Consider the following 16,562-nt stretch of genomic DNA (forward strand, 5'->3'; position numbering starts at 1 on the left):
CGATGGCTCAAGTAATGCATTAAGCCAAAATGGAAAATCGATAACACTTATCTCTAAAACATTGAATTCAACAGAAAATAATTATGCAACAAATGAGAAAAAACTTTATACCATAGTTTGATTAGAGATTTAGATTTAGAAATACATACAGATCATCAACCTTTGAATTTCGCAGCTTCTTCGAGAAATCCTTACGTAAAAATGAAAAGATGGATGCTTTGCTAGACAAAACATAATTAATATAATTGATGATTCATAAGAAACCGACACACAGCATTCAGAAGAGAGCTCTGGTAATACACAAATTCAAGAAACTAAAAACTTAACTATACACGAATCTATTAAATATATATTAATATAACTAGGCATATTTTTAAAATTTAGTGACTATTTTAAAAGAATTTTTACAACCAAATCTTGTAGCACCACAAGTGGTCAGATTGAGAGAGTGCATTCAACAATAATTGAAATTTCACGATATATAAAACAAAAATATATTTTATTCAGCTTTTCGGAATCAGTATATAGAGCCGCTTACTAATATAATAAAACTATACACTCCTTTATAATAAGGTCTCTCATGATAATTTTCCAGACAAACTTTTATTAGAATTAACAAAACATATGTTAACAAATTATATAATATATATGAAAAGATTACAGGAGAGGGAAATAAACTAAAGCCTAGATACAAGAAACAAGTATTGAAAGAAGATTTAGGGAATAAGATTATAATTAACTACATAAATAGTATAGTACATAAAGATAATATAATATTACATCTTGATTAAATAATTTCAGAAAAAGATGCTCATAATATTCTAATATGAATTGCTAAAACAATGACGGGCATTGTGGAATATACAATAGAGGATTACGTGTTATTAGAGGACGGAGATGTAGCTTTATATAATGACTATGGCGACATTTTTCACATTACTAATTTAAGATAGAACTTATAAAATCGGATAAAAGTTATTATAATAAAAAAATACAGAATTTACAAGGGAATAATGAAGATGAGGTAGCATATAATGATTCACTACCAAAAATTTAACTTATAGAAACTTTATTAGAACAAATACAAAAGAAAGATTCAATAGATAAAAGAGGCATGAATAAATTAGAAACACTATGGAAGTGGATAGCAAGTAATCAATGACGTTTTTAAATTAATTGACTATTAACATATTGTACATTATTAGGTCAAGTAAAAAGTGATGGCGTTATTGTCCATAGTACTAGTATTACGTGTCGCATCATGTCATACTATACGGCGTGTTTATTCGCGCTAAAAGTTTGTCTTTGACAGTTTTTCGATTGAGACTGGGTCAGTACGTTGTAAGCCCTCGTCAAAGATGAACACCAGCAAAGAGAAAATTCGCTATATTTTAAAATTTTTCTTCGATCAAGGCGAAAAAGCAGCCAAAGCGGCTGAAAAAATTAATTTGGTTTATGGGCCCGATACTGTAAACGAGCGTGTGCACAAAAGTGGTTTTCTAGGTTTCGTTCCGGTAATTTCGATGTCAAAGATGCACCACGCGTCGGGAGGCCTGTCGTCGAAAATTGCGATAAATTCATGGAAATAGTGGAAACAGGCCGTTACGTGAGCACTTATTTAATTGCTGAGGAACTAAAGATAAGCCAGAAAATCGTTTGGAACCATTTGCATAACTTTGGATTCAAAAAGAAGCTCGTTGTTTGGGTGCCACACGAACTAACGCAAAAAAAACATGATGGACCGAATTTTCAAATGCGAATCGCTGCTGTATCTCAACAAAATCGAACTGTTTCTGAAGCGGATTTTCGGTGTCGATGAAAAATGGGTCATGGTGAAGAAGCGGCCCAAGACCGAATTAACGGCCAGGTAGGTTTTGCTGTGTGTTTGGTGGGATTGGCAAGGAATCATCTACTACGAGCTGCTCCCCTATGGCCAAGTGGTGTGATATAAGGAAGTCAGCATCTCATTGTAAGCAAGTTTACGAACAAAACGGCGCATATTTGACTTAAATCGGACAATTGTACACAAAGTTATCATCTTTTGAAAAATCAATAAAAAACCGAACGAACTTTTTACTTATATAGAACATTTTTAATAAAAAGGAAATATAAATTTTTAATAACTGAACTACAAAATATGGTTCATACAAAATTTTTCCATAAAAAAAAGTAAATGTAAAAAAATTTAAGAAAACGAGTAAGGAAGAGCTAACTTCAGGTGTAACTGAATATTTCATACTCTTGCAACTTGCAAGGGTCAAAACCGTATTATTAAAAAATGTAGCGAAAGTGTTCAATTATATCGGGACGAAATCGTGAATGGTTTACAGTCAAACTTGTATTTTTAAGATATTTTATTGTTAATAGCCTCCCTTAGTTTTATTACTATATTTTACTTCCCGTCAGCGAAAATTATACTATTGAAAAGTAATTAGGGGCAGAGAAATGGAAGAGCTGATTGCATTAATTTTTGACGTTGCTTAGATATACCTAAGAAATTATTTTCAAGCAATTTTATAAATATACATATATAAACCTATATGTACAAGTTGATTTAAAAGTTGGACGATCCACCAAGAAATAGCACTACTAGCTCCAAATTTGTTTTTTCTCAAGTTGTGAGAACACGTGCAAAGTTACAAGTCATTCTGTCAATTAATTCTTTGATTACAAGCCATTTGAAGTTGACGTCAGACTAATTTTTTAATATGGAATAAATTTAATATCGCGCAGTGATTAGCTTCTTTTTTTTGAAAGGTTTAAAAGCAAAGAAAATTAATGAGCAATTGTTAGAAGTTTATAAGGAGAACTCACATTCAAAACGCAATGTCGAATTTTGGGATGGTAAATTTAAACGTGGTCGTACTAGGCTTGAACACGATCCACGCGAAGGACGACCAAAAACCGTAACCACACCAGAAAACATTGAGTGCGCTCATAATATTGTTAGTGAAGATCCAAGTTTGACTTAGCGTAAAATTACTAATGCCATAGGCATCTCAGACGAAGGAGTACTTCATATTTTACATGGATAAATACATATGACCAAGCTGTTTGGAAAGTTAGTGCCGCACACGTTGAATAGGTAGGTAGGTAAGGTGGCTGTCATTCGACACACCTAGGCCTTTAGGAGGCCCATTGTGATACCACTGGGACTGTGGTCCCCTCACTCTATTGGCTCCTCTCTGAACCACCCCGTACTTCTGATGAACTTCATCAGTGAGACAAGTTTTATCCGTGCGACCTCCTAGACGTCGTCAAGAAACCCACGACCGATGGTTGCGATTCTTTTCCTAATTCCCTGTTTAATGATCTCCTCCTCCTCCACTTCCTGACAGCTTCTACAATAGTCGTTATATGGCGTGCCAAGTCTACTTGCATGTCTGCCTATTAGACAGTGGCCTGTTAGTACTCCTACTAGAGTTCTTATATCATTGAGCTTGAATTTTAACAGTCGGCATGTGCGGCTCATATTCCATTCTTGCCACGTTGGCCTGCTAGTTGAGCAGTTCAGTGACTGATTTCGCTGACACTCGGCTATGTTAATGACATGTTTGTCGATTAAGAATCTACAAGTAGCCAGAGGCATATTCGTGTCCTCCTTACCAGGATCTAGTTGTAGGGTGGTGCCTGTTCTGACTAGTTCATCTGCTACACAGTTCCCGGGAATGTCATTGTGTCCTGGGACCCATTGCAGATTTACCGTACAGATCCGCTAGAAGATCATGGCATTCTTTCACTGTCTTCGACGAAATCCTATGAGACATCATTTCAAAGCCGCATGGCTGTCTGTATATATAAATATATTTCTTGTTGTGATCACACTTCTTGTTAGTACAAGAAGGCTTTCTTTAATTGCAGTGACCTAAGCTAGGAAGACACTGCAGTGGTCTGGTAACCGGAAGGCGATTTACCTCCGCTTGGAAGACACTGCAGTGGTCTGGTAACCGAAAGGCGATTTGGTATCTAGTTTAGCCGAGAAGACACCGCCGCCCACTCGGTTATCCAGTTTGGAACCATCCGTATAGAAGCTTACCCCTGCTTCCTTGTCCACTACGCCCCTTCTCTGGAGGAGAAAGAAAAAAATTGAGGACCGGATTTAGGTTCAGCTCCATAGGATTGCGAAAATCCGTGGTTATGGGAAGAAACGGGAACTTTCTGGGTATCATAGAATGCCCCTTGTTACTGGTGACTAGTAGGGAGGATTCCCTCAGTCTCAGAGCTGATTTCGCTGCCATTTGCTTGTAAAACAGATCTGTTGGCAGTAAGTGTAAAATTATGTTGAGCGCCTGGCTTTTTTTAGTTCTGATAGCTCCGCTGATGCAAATACTGGCTGCTCTTTGTATACTTTCCATGCTTCTAATCGCATATTTCTTTTCTGTAATTGGCCACCATACTAATGTAACGTAAGTCATGATCGGCCTTACAATTGCTGTGTACAGCCAGTAAGCTACCCGAGGTGTCAGTCCCCATCTGGGCCTCACAATTCTTTTACACGTGTAAGGCGCTGTAGCTGCTTTCTTTACCCTCGCTTCCAAGTTTTGATTCCAAGAAAGCTTCCTGTCCAAAATTAGTACCAAGTAGCTTGCTTTATCTCCTATCGATACCAATTTATAAATGGCGGCGTGATTTCTGGAGTACTGTGTTTCTTAGTGAACAATACTAGTTCTGTCTTGCTAGCATTTAAATTCAGTCCGCATGATACGGCCCATCGAGGGCGGGGGAACTTGCCTCTAACCGAGACTGCCACATCATCAGCGTAGGTCACAACATGTACCCCCTTCTGTTTTAGATCCACAAGCATTTTATTCATTGTCAGGATCCAGAGAAGTGGGAATAACACGCCTCCATGGGGTGTACCCCTTCGGATCTGCGCATCGTTGAAGCTTCCAACGTTGAAATAATTGACCTGCCCAAGAGCATCTGTTCAATTAATTTCCGGAGATGTCCAGATCTTTAAGCGCGCTCAATATGGCCGTCGGCTGGATGTTTTTGAAAGCACCTTCTATGTCTAGGAAGGCTACGAGGGTGTATTCTTTTATTTCCAGATACTTTTCAATCTCTGTTACCACTGAGCTTAATGCCATTTCTATGGATTTACCCATTTTTTTGGGTTTAATTTGTCCCTTATATGTATTTCTATTAGTCTCTCCAGCGTTTTTAAAAGAAGTGATGAAAGACTAATTGGGCACCTTGGCTTCCCTCCATATCAAGGGAATATAGTTTAATTGCAGTGCCCCTTTAAGCATGGCTGTTAACCAGTTTATTGTGTAGGTCAGGGACTGCTGTAACTGAGCCGGTAATAATCCGTCTTGTCGCGGCGTTTTATAAGGCTTGGAGATGCCTATCGCCCAATAAACATTACTATCTGACACTATGTCTACCGGAGGGGAATCTGAGCCCACTTCACTCTCCAGTATATGCTCCCTTATGTGGTTCTCGGAACTGTCTGGGAAGTGAGTATCCATTAGTAGGCCTAGAGTCTCTTCACTGGATACCGTCCAGCTATGGTCTGGCTTCTGAAGGTATCCGATGCTATGTTTCGACTGGGTCATTATTTTTCTCAGTCGAGACGCTTCTGGCGTATTCACGATGTCATTGCAAAAAGATTTCCACGAATTTCTTTTTGCCTTTCTTACCTCTTTTTTATATGTCCGTAGGTGGTTATAATAGTTATCCCACTCTCTATCTTTTTGGGATAATTTGGCAAAATTGAATTGCTTCCTGCAATTTTTCTGCATGTTCTTAAGTATGGGAGACCACCAAGGAGGCCTAATTCTTCCCCGACTGTATGTTATTGGACAAGCCACCTGTAATGCTTGACGACAAGAACCTGTGAATTGTTTAACGAGGATGTCTAGGTCCTCTTTGTTTTCTGGTTGGAATGGTGGATTCATAGGAATACGCTTTTTTAGCTCCTGCATGTGCATCTGCCAGTTCGTTTTCCTATGATTCCTAAATTTCTCTTCCCTAACTACATTTTCTTCAATTATACACTCAATGTAGCGGTGATCTGAGAAGGAATGTTCCTCCAATACCCTCCAATGTGTTATTTTATCCACCAGTTCTTCCTATACCAGTGTTATATTTAATACTTCCTGTCGGTTTCTGGTTATAAATGTTGGCGTACTACCTTTGTTGCATAACAAAAGCTTACTTCCTATTAAATAATTAAAGAGCTACTCACCCCTTTCATTGATGTCCGTGCTTCCCCATAGTGTGTGGTTTGCATTTCCCATGGGTCCTGAATGAGGACGAAGTCAGGCCGTTCTTCTGCCATGCGGTTAACTAGGGCTAGAGACGCTAGTTTGCTGTGGTGTTGATTAATTTGGAGAAGACGCATTAATTAGTGTCTTTTCTGCATCATCATGAGAGTCGCTTAAAAGCTCACTCTCAGTGTAAAGTTTAGAGAGTCTGTCTGCAAGCTCAGACCCCGAAGTACACTCACCTTGGTCAGTGTTCTTTACATCGCTCGAGGACTTCACTGGATCTTCCTCGACTTCGCATTCCGATTCCGATGCCAAGTTTTCTCCTGCATCGGCATCTGATTTGTAGGTCATAACCTTCACTTTTGTGAATCCGTACGAAATCTTACGAATCTCCATCCCCCAGTTGGCAAATTACAGGCTCACACGTTAACAATATAAAAATAACTGGATCGAAAACAAATTTCTCAACATAATTTGGAGCCTTTGTAACTATGGATGAGACTTGGATCTACCACCTTATACTTACCACTATATAAAGGTGTAATATTAATTGAGCCCACTGCTATTATTTTAATAAAGCTGACCAATCGTGGCGCAATCGTAAGCCTCATATATCGATGAAAATGATTGATAAGTTCAATGATCTTATTTCTCAAGGAATAAAAGATCTGAGTATTACGGATTTGCTTGTTGGGTTTCATTTAGGAGAGCCACTGCTTCAGAAGACACGTTATTTAGTTCAAATGTGTCAAAAAATTCAAACCACAGCACAACGGTCAAGTTTAAATAGTATTAAATTTTCTTTACAAGCAAATGAAATGTTAATTGATACTGAGTGAATCGTAAGAAGAATGTTAATTGATGTGATCCAAAATTGAAACAAGAACGGACTGAAGCTGGTTGTTCAGCTCCAAAGCAAGTGAAGTCACAACGATCAGCACAGAAGGTTATTGCATCAGTTTTTCCTTAATATTATTGTAGCCTTTTGGATCAACTGGATGAAAAAATTCGAGAAAAGACTTGTGCTACAAACCAATAATAAAATACAATTTTTCAACAAGACAATGCACCTGCTCACAAAGGTGTTGTAACAATGAAACGATTCAACGAATTAAAGTAAAAATTGCTTGAGCATCCACCGTATTCACCAGATTTCCTAGCGACTATTACCTCTTCAGAAACGTGAAACATTTCCTTCGTGGAAAGCGTTTATCGTCGAATGAAGTAGCTATTACAGCCGTAGGATCAGAATCAGGATGAGGGGGATCATTGGAATAAGTGTATTAAAGTAAAGGAAGGATTATATTGAATAAAAAAAAAAATATTTCGTACCAAAAACGGTATTTTTTTAATTTCGAGCGCAGAAACTTTTTAACCAACCTGTGTATGGGGTAAAGTATCCAAAGCGTGAATATCAGTTATATGGGGGCTTAGACAATTTGCCACGGTTTTATCTATTTTTGGCACAAACTTACACTGTTAGAAAAATACGCTCTCTCAATTTAATTAAAGTAAACCCCACATGGGCCGGTATATGTGTTATAAAGTAAACTAGAAGTTCGGAAATCTTTTTATTAGGTATATAGGGGCCAAAAAAAGTATTGAGCCGATTCTAGTCATTTTGTACACAAGGATATAATATTATCAAAGAAACATTTCCCCCGAATTTCAATAATATATCTTACAGATTGACCGATATTTTCAGCAAAAAGTCAGCCATAGGCACTGGGGTCTTCATATTTGGCGGATTCTTCAAAAGCTATAGTCCGATTTTGATAATTTCTAGGCATAGGATAAAATATCTTGAGGGCACTATTTGTGCAAAGTTTAACCCAGATACATGGATTTGTTCTTGATTTATATACTGGAAAGTGAAAGAATCATATGGATTAAAATGGGGCTATAAGGGAATTAGTGTGGTAGGACGTGGTTGATGTCGGATTGCGCCCATTTTCATAATATAACCTAGAATCTTCAGGATAATATTATGTACCAGGTTTGTTTTAAATCATTGGCTCCTATAAAGCATTTTAGTACCCTCTCGATTTTAAAATGTTATGTCTCTGAAGCATTTATTTATTGGTTTATCGTGCTTTTAGTTGTTTTTAACAAAACCGTTATATGGAAGGATGGAGTGGTTATAATCCGATTTCATCCATTTTCACACTGTCGGTAGGAGCACTCAAATTATTTATCCAAAGCGACTTTGGGTGATATACATAGCTAGAATGGGCCACGACCACTTTTAAAAAATGTTTGGCTTACAGGTGCCCCTTGCTACGACAATCTCCTGTACTAAATTACAGTTCCTTAATTAAGTGCTTAGTTATAATATTTTATATAATATCTTTATTTGCGATTAATGGCTTTTGTAGACATAGCGATTACGCCTATCTACAAACTCGTCCTTACTTTTTTGTCAAGGAACACAAAGTTTCATTAAAAAATCTCAATTTCAACTCAAGTTATCGCTTGCACAGACGAACAGACAGAACGACAGGCAGACACCCAACCAGATTTAAACTCGTCTCATTATCCTAATCATCTATATGTATAGAACCCTATCTCTAACTCTATTAATTTAAGGTGATACAAACAACCATTAGGTGAATAAAACTATTATACTCTGTAGCAACATATTGCAACAGTATAGAAACTAAGAAATATATTCAATCAATGAAGGAGCAATATTAGTCTCTGGAAATGACACAATTGATAGCTATGACATAAATAAAGTTTACCTTGTTACTTTTGAAAATTATACAAATATTAACAATAATGTCGATTGAAAAATTTTGGAAATATTCAAAAAGTAATCATATTAATAATTTTGAAATTGAAGAATATATTGAAACAAAGAGTAAAGAATTTAAACTTAAAAACATAAATATTTTGGAAGAGCGAATGAAACTTTTTGAAAATCATTAATTTTTCTGGTACATAATTGTAATTTCAAAAATCCTATAAAACTTGTTAAATATATAAAAATTTAGAATTTCAAGTAATATCATCTAACGCCATTTTGGATAAAATGATATTGATTCGGGGATGATTCTTCTTAGAGAGGGGCGGGTCTCGACACAGCAGCTTTATGGTAACTGTAAATAAAATTGTTATTAACTTCTATGGTTATTTAAGAACTCGATATTATTTTTCCGTTTTGAATGAAATAATCAAACATTGCTGGTGGCCCTCACATAAAGGCATACCAATAATAACTGTAAACAAAGCAAAACGCTTTGCGTTCTGTCGAAATGTGCTGAATACCTAAATTTGTAATTGACACTTTCTTTGTTCTAAATTCAATCATAGAGAGAGCCGATTCTAGTCATCGGAGAATTCTTATTCCGACAATCAAAACGACACGTGTTCTTATTTCTTCCGCGTGTTCACGGATAAAATATATTTTTTGAGACTTCCCTCGCTAAGGAATTTATTTTACATACTAAGAGTATTAAAGTATTCAAACGGTTCACATTCGTTATTCAATATATCGCCTGGATGGCCTGCATAATGGAATGAAAATGATTACGCCCAGGTGTTACGGCTCTAGAGTTAAACACAAGGTCAACCAGCTTCGATGGAGATATCTGTTTCTAAGCATGTCTCTGAATTATCAAGTTTGTGGTTTAAAAACAATAATACAACAAGTAAATGGCAAAAAAAAATTGGTTGCGTTCATTTATTTTTACAATTTTAAATATTAGTTTTGAATATACATGGCAAATTGTTAAAGAATCTTTTAAAAAAATATATGAAGTTTAGTTTGTTTGACTTCACTTTTCGTAAAGTATTAAAAGAGTAACGTTTTGTTTGGAGATCGTCTATTGTAAATAACTTTTCGCAAATCAATCAAATCTAATGTATTCATAATATTCTTTAATAATATTCAAGGTATTCGTATCATAATTTTTGTATGACAAGAAGCGGGAGTAATAGGGACATCTTATGATTAATAGCCAGTATACATACATAATGCAAATCGTGGTATACGGTTATCTAACGACCCCTTTACGCTCGTTATAAATCATATATAATAAGGATGTTAATAGTTTATTTAATTTATATGTAGTATAAAGGAAACATTATAAGTTTTGATGAAACTGTCATGCGTCACCTTGTTAAATATGTCTTTTATTTTCAGAGAGCGTTTTATATCTGAGCATACTATAATGGCGGTATTTACTTCACAAGGACAAGTCGGTGGTCCTTGCCTTTACATGCCTGCTACGAGGCGTCAAAATCACCAATGTCGTAAAGAGTTTGGTCTTCCAAATGCAATATTCGAAGCTCGACGATTAGCAACATCCCACTGTGAAAGTCAATTCAGATATGATCGTTGGAATTGTTCAATTGAGACCCGAGGCAAACGTAACATTTTTAAAAAATTATACAAAGAAACTGCGTTTGTACATGCACTTACTGCAGGAGCTTTAACGCACACTATTGCACGATCGTGTTCTGAAGGCCGAATGACTAAGTGTATCTGTGGCCCGAGGAAGCAAAATAGAATTGGTCAAGACTTTCAATGGGGAGGATGCAACGATAATTTGAAGCACGGCAAAAGAGTGACAAGGAGTTTTCTTAATTTGAGGGACAGTGGCGATGATGAAGTTTCTGAGATATTGAGACATGACTCAGAGGCAAGTACAAAAACGGATATTTATATTTGGGATTAAAATGCGCGAGTAGCTATTTGAAACGTCTTTTATAAAAGTCAACATACTAAAACAGATTATAATGAATACCAATTTATAGGGGACTAAGCGTATTATCTCTGAACTAAGCCCAGTAAAATATAGGCATTTTAAAAACTTCATCTAAAAAATTTTGTCAAAATAATATGATATTTTGGCAAGATACTGGTGCGTTCGAGATGGCAATCACGACAGCAGTATTGCAAAAGTGGCAAGTATCACGTTCTGCGTGAATTTCTGGCCACACTTGCAACAGCATCACGTTCTGCTGTCACTTTTTGCGCGCATTTTACACAAATAATCGGCAACAATCAATTTTTGTCTGTACATCAGTAGAGAAGAAGTGTTAAATATGCGACAGAGCTGCTGTACTGCTGTAATTATTACGTTGCTCAAACTCTCTCACTCTTTGCGCACCTTTGAATAGTGGGAACACTATTTCATTGTGTTATAGGTTAACGTAATAAAAACTTCACTTGATTTCAATGCACGTTTCAAAAAAATTATTTTCGATTAGTTTAAATAGATTTTTAAAACTATATCATGTTTCAATCATGAACGTAAAACAAGCCAATATGAGAAGACGTAAAAAACAACGCTTGAACTAATATAAATTAATTATTTTATTAGTTACCGCAATCGATTTGTATTAAAAGGAAACTTGGCAGTAAATTGCCCGCGTGCGTAAAAATAAGGTTAACTTGTTAACCTTTGCTTTTCTACAATAACAAAACACTGCATGCTAAAAAATTAGAAGGGATGCCATATCTGAATGCATTGTAAATATCTTGATGGTTTATATTTAATATTACAGTGAAGCGTGGGGTTACGAATATAAATTAAAAAATAAAATATTTTCAAATAAAGCAAACCTCTTTATATATGGTACATACGTTTTCTAAGATATCAACATCATATATACATATATATTTTATTACAAATAACAACAACTACATCAAATACCGCAAAAAAGGCGTAAGAAAAGAATACAAACAAAAGATTAACGACCTCCATCAATAATGCTGTCGGGTGACTATGAATGCGAAAAAAACTTATAATATTGTGAATAATAAAGCAAACAAAAGGGTTTTTATATTAAGTTTTCTTAATAATAATATACATAAAATCAATACATCAGACGCTGACGACTATGAAAATTAACCCTAAATTTTATCTAACCATAATTTACCACAGTATTCTTATAAAAATAAACAATCGCGAACAATTATATTATTTATATATATATTATAGTATATTATACGAATAAAGGGTTCAATGTTATAAACGCAGTCAACAATCTAAAATGGAAAACGAAAGAGTCTTTAAAAATGTTTCTTCGTAGTGTCGACAGAGAACGTAAATGAACGAGAAGGCGTAACAGATCTTCACAGAACAGTAACAAAAATGAGAATTTATAACAACGTTCTCTGACAAAATACGTATCTACCAACATGAAGAGAAAAATTAATTACTTTAAACATAATACCTATACAAATGACACTTCACATATGCGTAATTATTTTTTGTAAAATGAACGATTTTTATAATGAAAAATTGATAAAATATGATTTTTTTGCACAAATGCGGCATGATAAAATGCAAAAGATTATGAAAATTTTTTGATATTATCAATAAATACATGTGCGCGCACTGCTCTATATGTAAGTATGTATGTACAAATATGCATATGACATTGCAAAATAAGTTATGCATACGTAAATCTACATATACAAGTATATAATGATGAAATAAAATTAACAATTTATGTGTGTCCTTATTAGGGTGTCCGTTATTTACGAAATTGATTATTTTTCACGAGACGCCCACTAAACTTTCAGTTTTCCATCTAAAAAAATATCAGACCATAATAAGCCCTTATTTTTCATGATAAACCTTGCCCCAAACAATTAAAAGTTATGCATCAAGTGTACTGTAATCATATACTTGTTGTACACTATGTCGTATGAGTAACATAGAAGAGAATTAGCATAAAATAATTTTAAAACAAGTAAGGAAGGGCTAAGTTCGGATGTAACCGAACATTTTATACTCTTGCAAAGTCAAATAGTATACTCGTTTGAGACTTCTTTGTGGATTGACTGATATTTTCGGTAGAAAGTCAACTATAGGCACTGGGGTTCACATATTTAGTACTTAGGGGCTTAAACAGTTTTGGTTCGATTTAGACAATTTTTGGCCACAAGGTGGTATACTTTTATCGCATTATTCACGAAAAGTTTTATTCCGATATAATCATTGTTGCTTGATATGCGTAGTGGAAAGTGAAAGAATCAGATGGAATTTAAAATGGTGTTATATGGGAAGTAGGCGTGGTTGTAGTCCGATTTCGCCCATTTTCGCACTATAACATAGAAATATGAGAAGAACGTTATGCACCGAATTTGGTTGAAATCAGTTAAGCCGATCTTAAGATATGGGTTTTCACCTATAAGTGGGCGGTGCCACGCCCACTGTCTAATTTTGAACGCGGTTCCTATAAAGTCATCTCATACCATCCCAAAGATAAAATTTAATGTCTCTGGCGTGTTTAGTGCTTGATTTATCGCGCTTTTAGTAGTTTTTAACAGTACCGTTATATGGGGAGTGGGCGGAATTGCCACCTGATTTCAACTATTTCCACACCGTCAATAGAAGTACCAAAAAAATTTGCTTCCAGTGAATTTTGTTATTATAGCATTAGCCGTTTAGGAGATATGCACATTAAACCTATTACAGGCGGGACCACGCCCACTTTTTAAAAAAAAAATTAACTGCAGATGCCCCTCCCTAATGTGATCCTGTGTACCAAATAACAGTCTTTTATCTTGTTGCGTGTCTACCAAGTTTCATAAATATATCTCAAGTTTTACTCAAGTTAGAGCTTGCACGGACAGACAGTCACCCGGATTTCAACTCGTCTCTTCACCCTGATCATTTATATATATATAACCCTATATCTAACTCGATTAGTTTTAGGTGGTACAAACAACCGTTAGGTGAACAAAAATATTATACTCTGTAGCAACAGGTTGCGAGAGTATAAATATAAATAAATAATAGTTCAATAAAAGGGAGTATATTTCAAATAGCATATCACTATTCCAAGTTTGGCATACATATTATATTCCCTTCAATATTCGCCGGTTGGTTATGTTAAGAGAGCGTATGTGTACAGATTCACCGCTGTTATAAAAGCGAGAAATGTTATTTGTTACCCTTGCATGTGAGGTGAAATCCCCGATCGAAATTTTACAAATGTTCGCTGTCGAACCTACACGTCCATTTACGTTCTCTGATTTCGATGCAACTGAAAATATAAAAAAAATACGTGTGGCACTCGGGGACTGCCGCGGTAAAGCTATTGCATACCATTTTTTTTATCAACTTATGCAATTATTATAATATTATATAATTATTTATTTTTTTTTTCCTTTGATATTAATTCAAGTTTTTTCTTTGATATTAATTCGAGTTACACTTTTTGAGCGATAAGAAAAATTTTTTTTCTCTATTTGAATAAATGAGGATATTGAATAGACATTTAAAAATTGTATATTATATATTATAATTTTCAATTGCTTTGTTCCGCTTGAGATATGCGAAAATACGCTTAAAAGTATGCAAAAATTTACCGCATACTTTGTGATCGTGTTAGGTTTATTTACGTTACGGAATTTCTTGACTAGGTCGCCGCGCTCAAAGCACGCGATAGAAGATATGCAAAAGCTTAATAACATATATGGAATAAAAAGTCAAAGTTTATACAACCAGAGAACTTAAAACAATAAGAAGGTGCAAATTGAATTTTGTATGATGCTCGATTGGTTGGCTGAAAATTTGAGATCAAGGAGTTCACCACTTTCTGTATAGTTTTGCTGTTATTTAACAGAAATGAGAATTTTTAACAACGTTCTCTGACAAAATACGTATCTCCCAACATAAAGAGAAAAATGAAATAAATGAAAAAACAAAAAATTCAAATGCCACTTCACATATGCATGATTATTTTTTGCCATATAAACGATTTTTATGATGAAAAATTTATAAATTATTATTTTTTTGCACAAATGCTACATTGATAAAATGTGAAAGATTATGCAAAAAATAATATTCTACTATTTTCATAATTTTCTAATTTCAATTTTTACAGAATTAATAATTTATGTATGTACATCAATATGTTATATTATATAATATAATAATATATTATCAATTATCAATAAATACATGTGAGCGCACTGCTCTATATGTAAGTATGTATGTAGAAATATGCATATGACCGCGCGAAATAAGTAATGCATACACAAATCTACATACATTTAAGCGTACAAATGTAAGTACGTCAGCCAATAGGAAAAATACAAACATTGTTGTACAAAAACAACAATTGTCTCAAATAGCATCAGCACCAGAAATCAATATGGCAGCCAAATTGACAAATCCTTAATATGTAGTAAATCACACACCAACAACATTTTCATTCATGAACGCTGGCGCACAAGCAATAAGCTAAGTCGTTTCATTCATAAAAGCAAACGCCTTACACATCTCCCCGAGCATGCGTTTGCCTACAAGCGTCTTTTCGCGACGATGGCAAAAGCTAAAAATCATAAATTGAACTAATTTCTGATATTCCCTCTAGAAGGGAAAAGTGACAACCCCTCAAATATGAGTATTAAAATATTTTAGAATAAAAGTGACAACATAGTAAATTTGTCGATTTACAATTCAAGAAACGTTTTTAAGAAAATATTCAATATTCCTCTGATTTATGTATACAGTAAACCCCGGTTAAGTATCACTCCTCCAATCCCTCTTATCTGCCGGTGTCTTGCTGCATCTCCCTTTTTATACTCTCGCAACCTGTTGCTACAGAGTATAATAGTTTTGTTCACCTAACGGTTGTTTGTATCACCTAAAACTAATCGAGTTAGATATAGGGTTATGTATATATTATATAAATGATCAGGATGAAGAGACGAGTTGAAATCCGGGTGACTGTCTGTCCGTCCGTCCGTCTGTCCGTCCGTCTGTCCGTCTGTCCGTCCGTCCGTGCAAGCTCTAACTTGAGTAAAAATTGAGATACCTTTATGAAACTTGGTAGACATGTTTCATGGTACCGTGAGACGGTTGGTATTGCAGATGGGCGTAATCGGACCACTGCCACGCCCACAAAACGCCATTAATCAAAAACAAATAACTTGCCATAACTAAGCTCCGCAATAAGATACAAGACTGTTATTTGGTACACAGGATCACATTAGGGAGGGGCATCTGCAGTTAAAATTTTTTTTAAAAAAGTGGGCGTGGTCCCGCCTCTAATAGGTTTAATGTGCATATCTCCTAAACCGCTAATGCTATAATAACAAAATTCACTGGAAGCAAATATTTTTAGCACTTCTATTGACGGTGTGAAAATAGTTGAAATCGAGTGGCAACTCCGCCCACTCCCCATATAACGGTACTGTTAAAAACTACTAAAAGCGCGATAAATCAAGCACTAAACACGCCAGAGTCATTAAATTTTATCTCTGGGATGGTATGAGATGACTTTATAGGAACCGCGTTCAAAATTAGACAGTGGGCGTGGCACAGCCCACTTTTAGGTGAAAACCCATATCTTGAGATCTGCTTAACCGATTTCAACCAAATTCGG

The 16,562-nt window shown here is 35.3% G+C and overlaps 1 protein-coding gene across 2 annotated transcripts in view; it reads left to right on the forward strand.

Moving 5' to 3' along the window:
• Wnt4 (Wnt oncogene analog 4) overlaps positions 1–16,562 on the forward strand; it is a 149,610-nt gene that overhangs the window by 122,180 nt on the left and 10,868 nt on the right. For both annotated transcript variants that reach the window (XM_070106466.1, XM_070106467.1), the window contains exon 3: positions 10,354–10,852. In XM_070106466.1, coding sequence (XP_069962567.1) covers positions 10,354–10,852 — 499 coding nt within the window. The remainder of the gene's footprint in view (positions 1–10,353; positions 10,853–16,562) is intronic.

Source organism: Bactrocera oleae, chromosome 3 (genome assembly GCF_042242935.1).
Source record: "Bactrocera oleae isolate idBacOlea1 chromosome 3, idBacOlea1, whole genome shotgun sequence".
Classification (NCBI taxonomy): domain Eukaryota; kingdom Metazoa; phylum Arthropoda; class Insecta; order Diptera; family Tephritidae; genus Bactrocera; species Bactrocera oleae.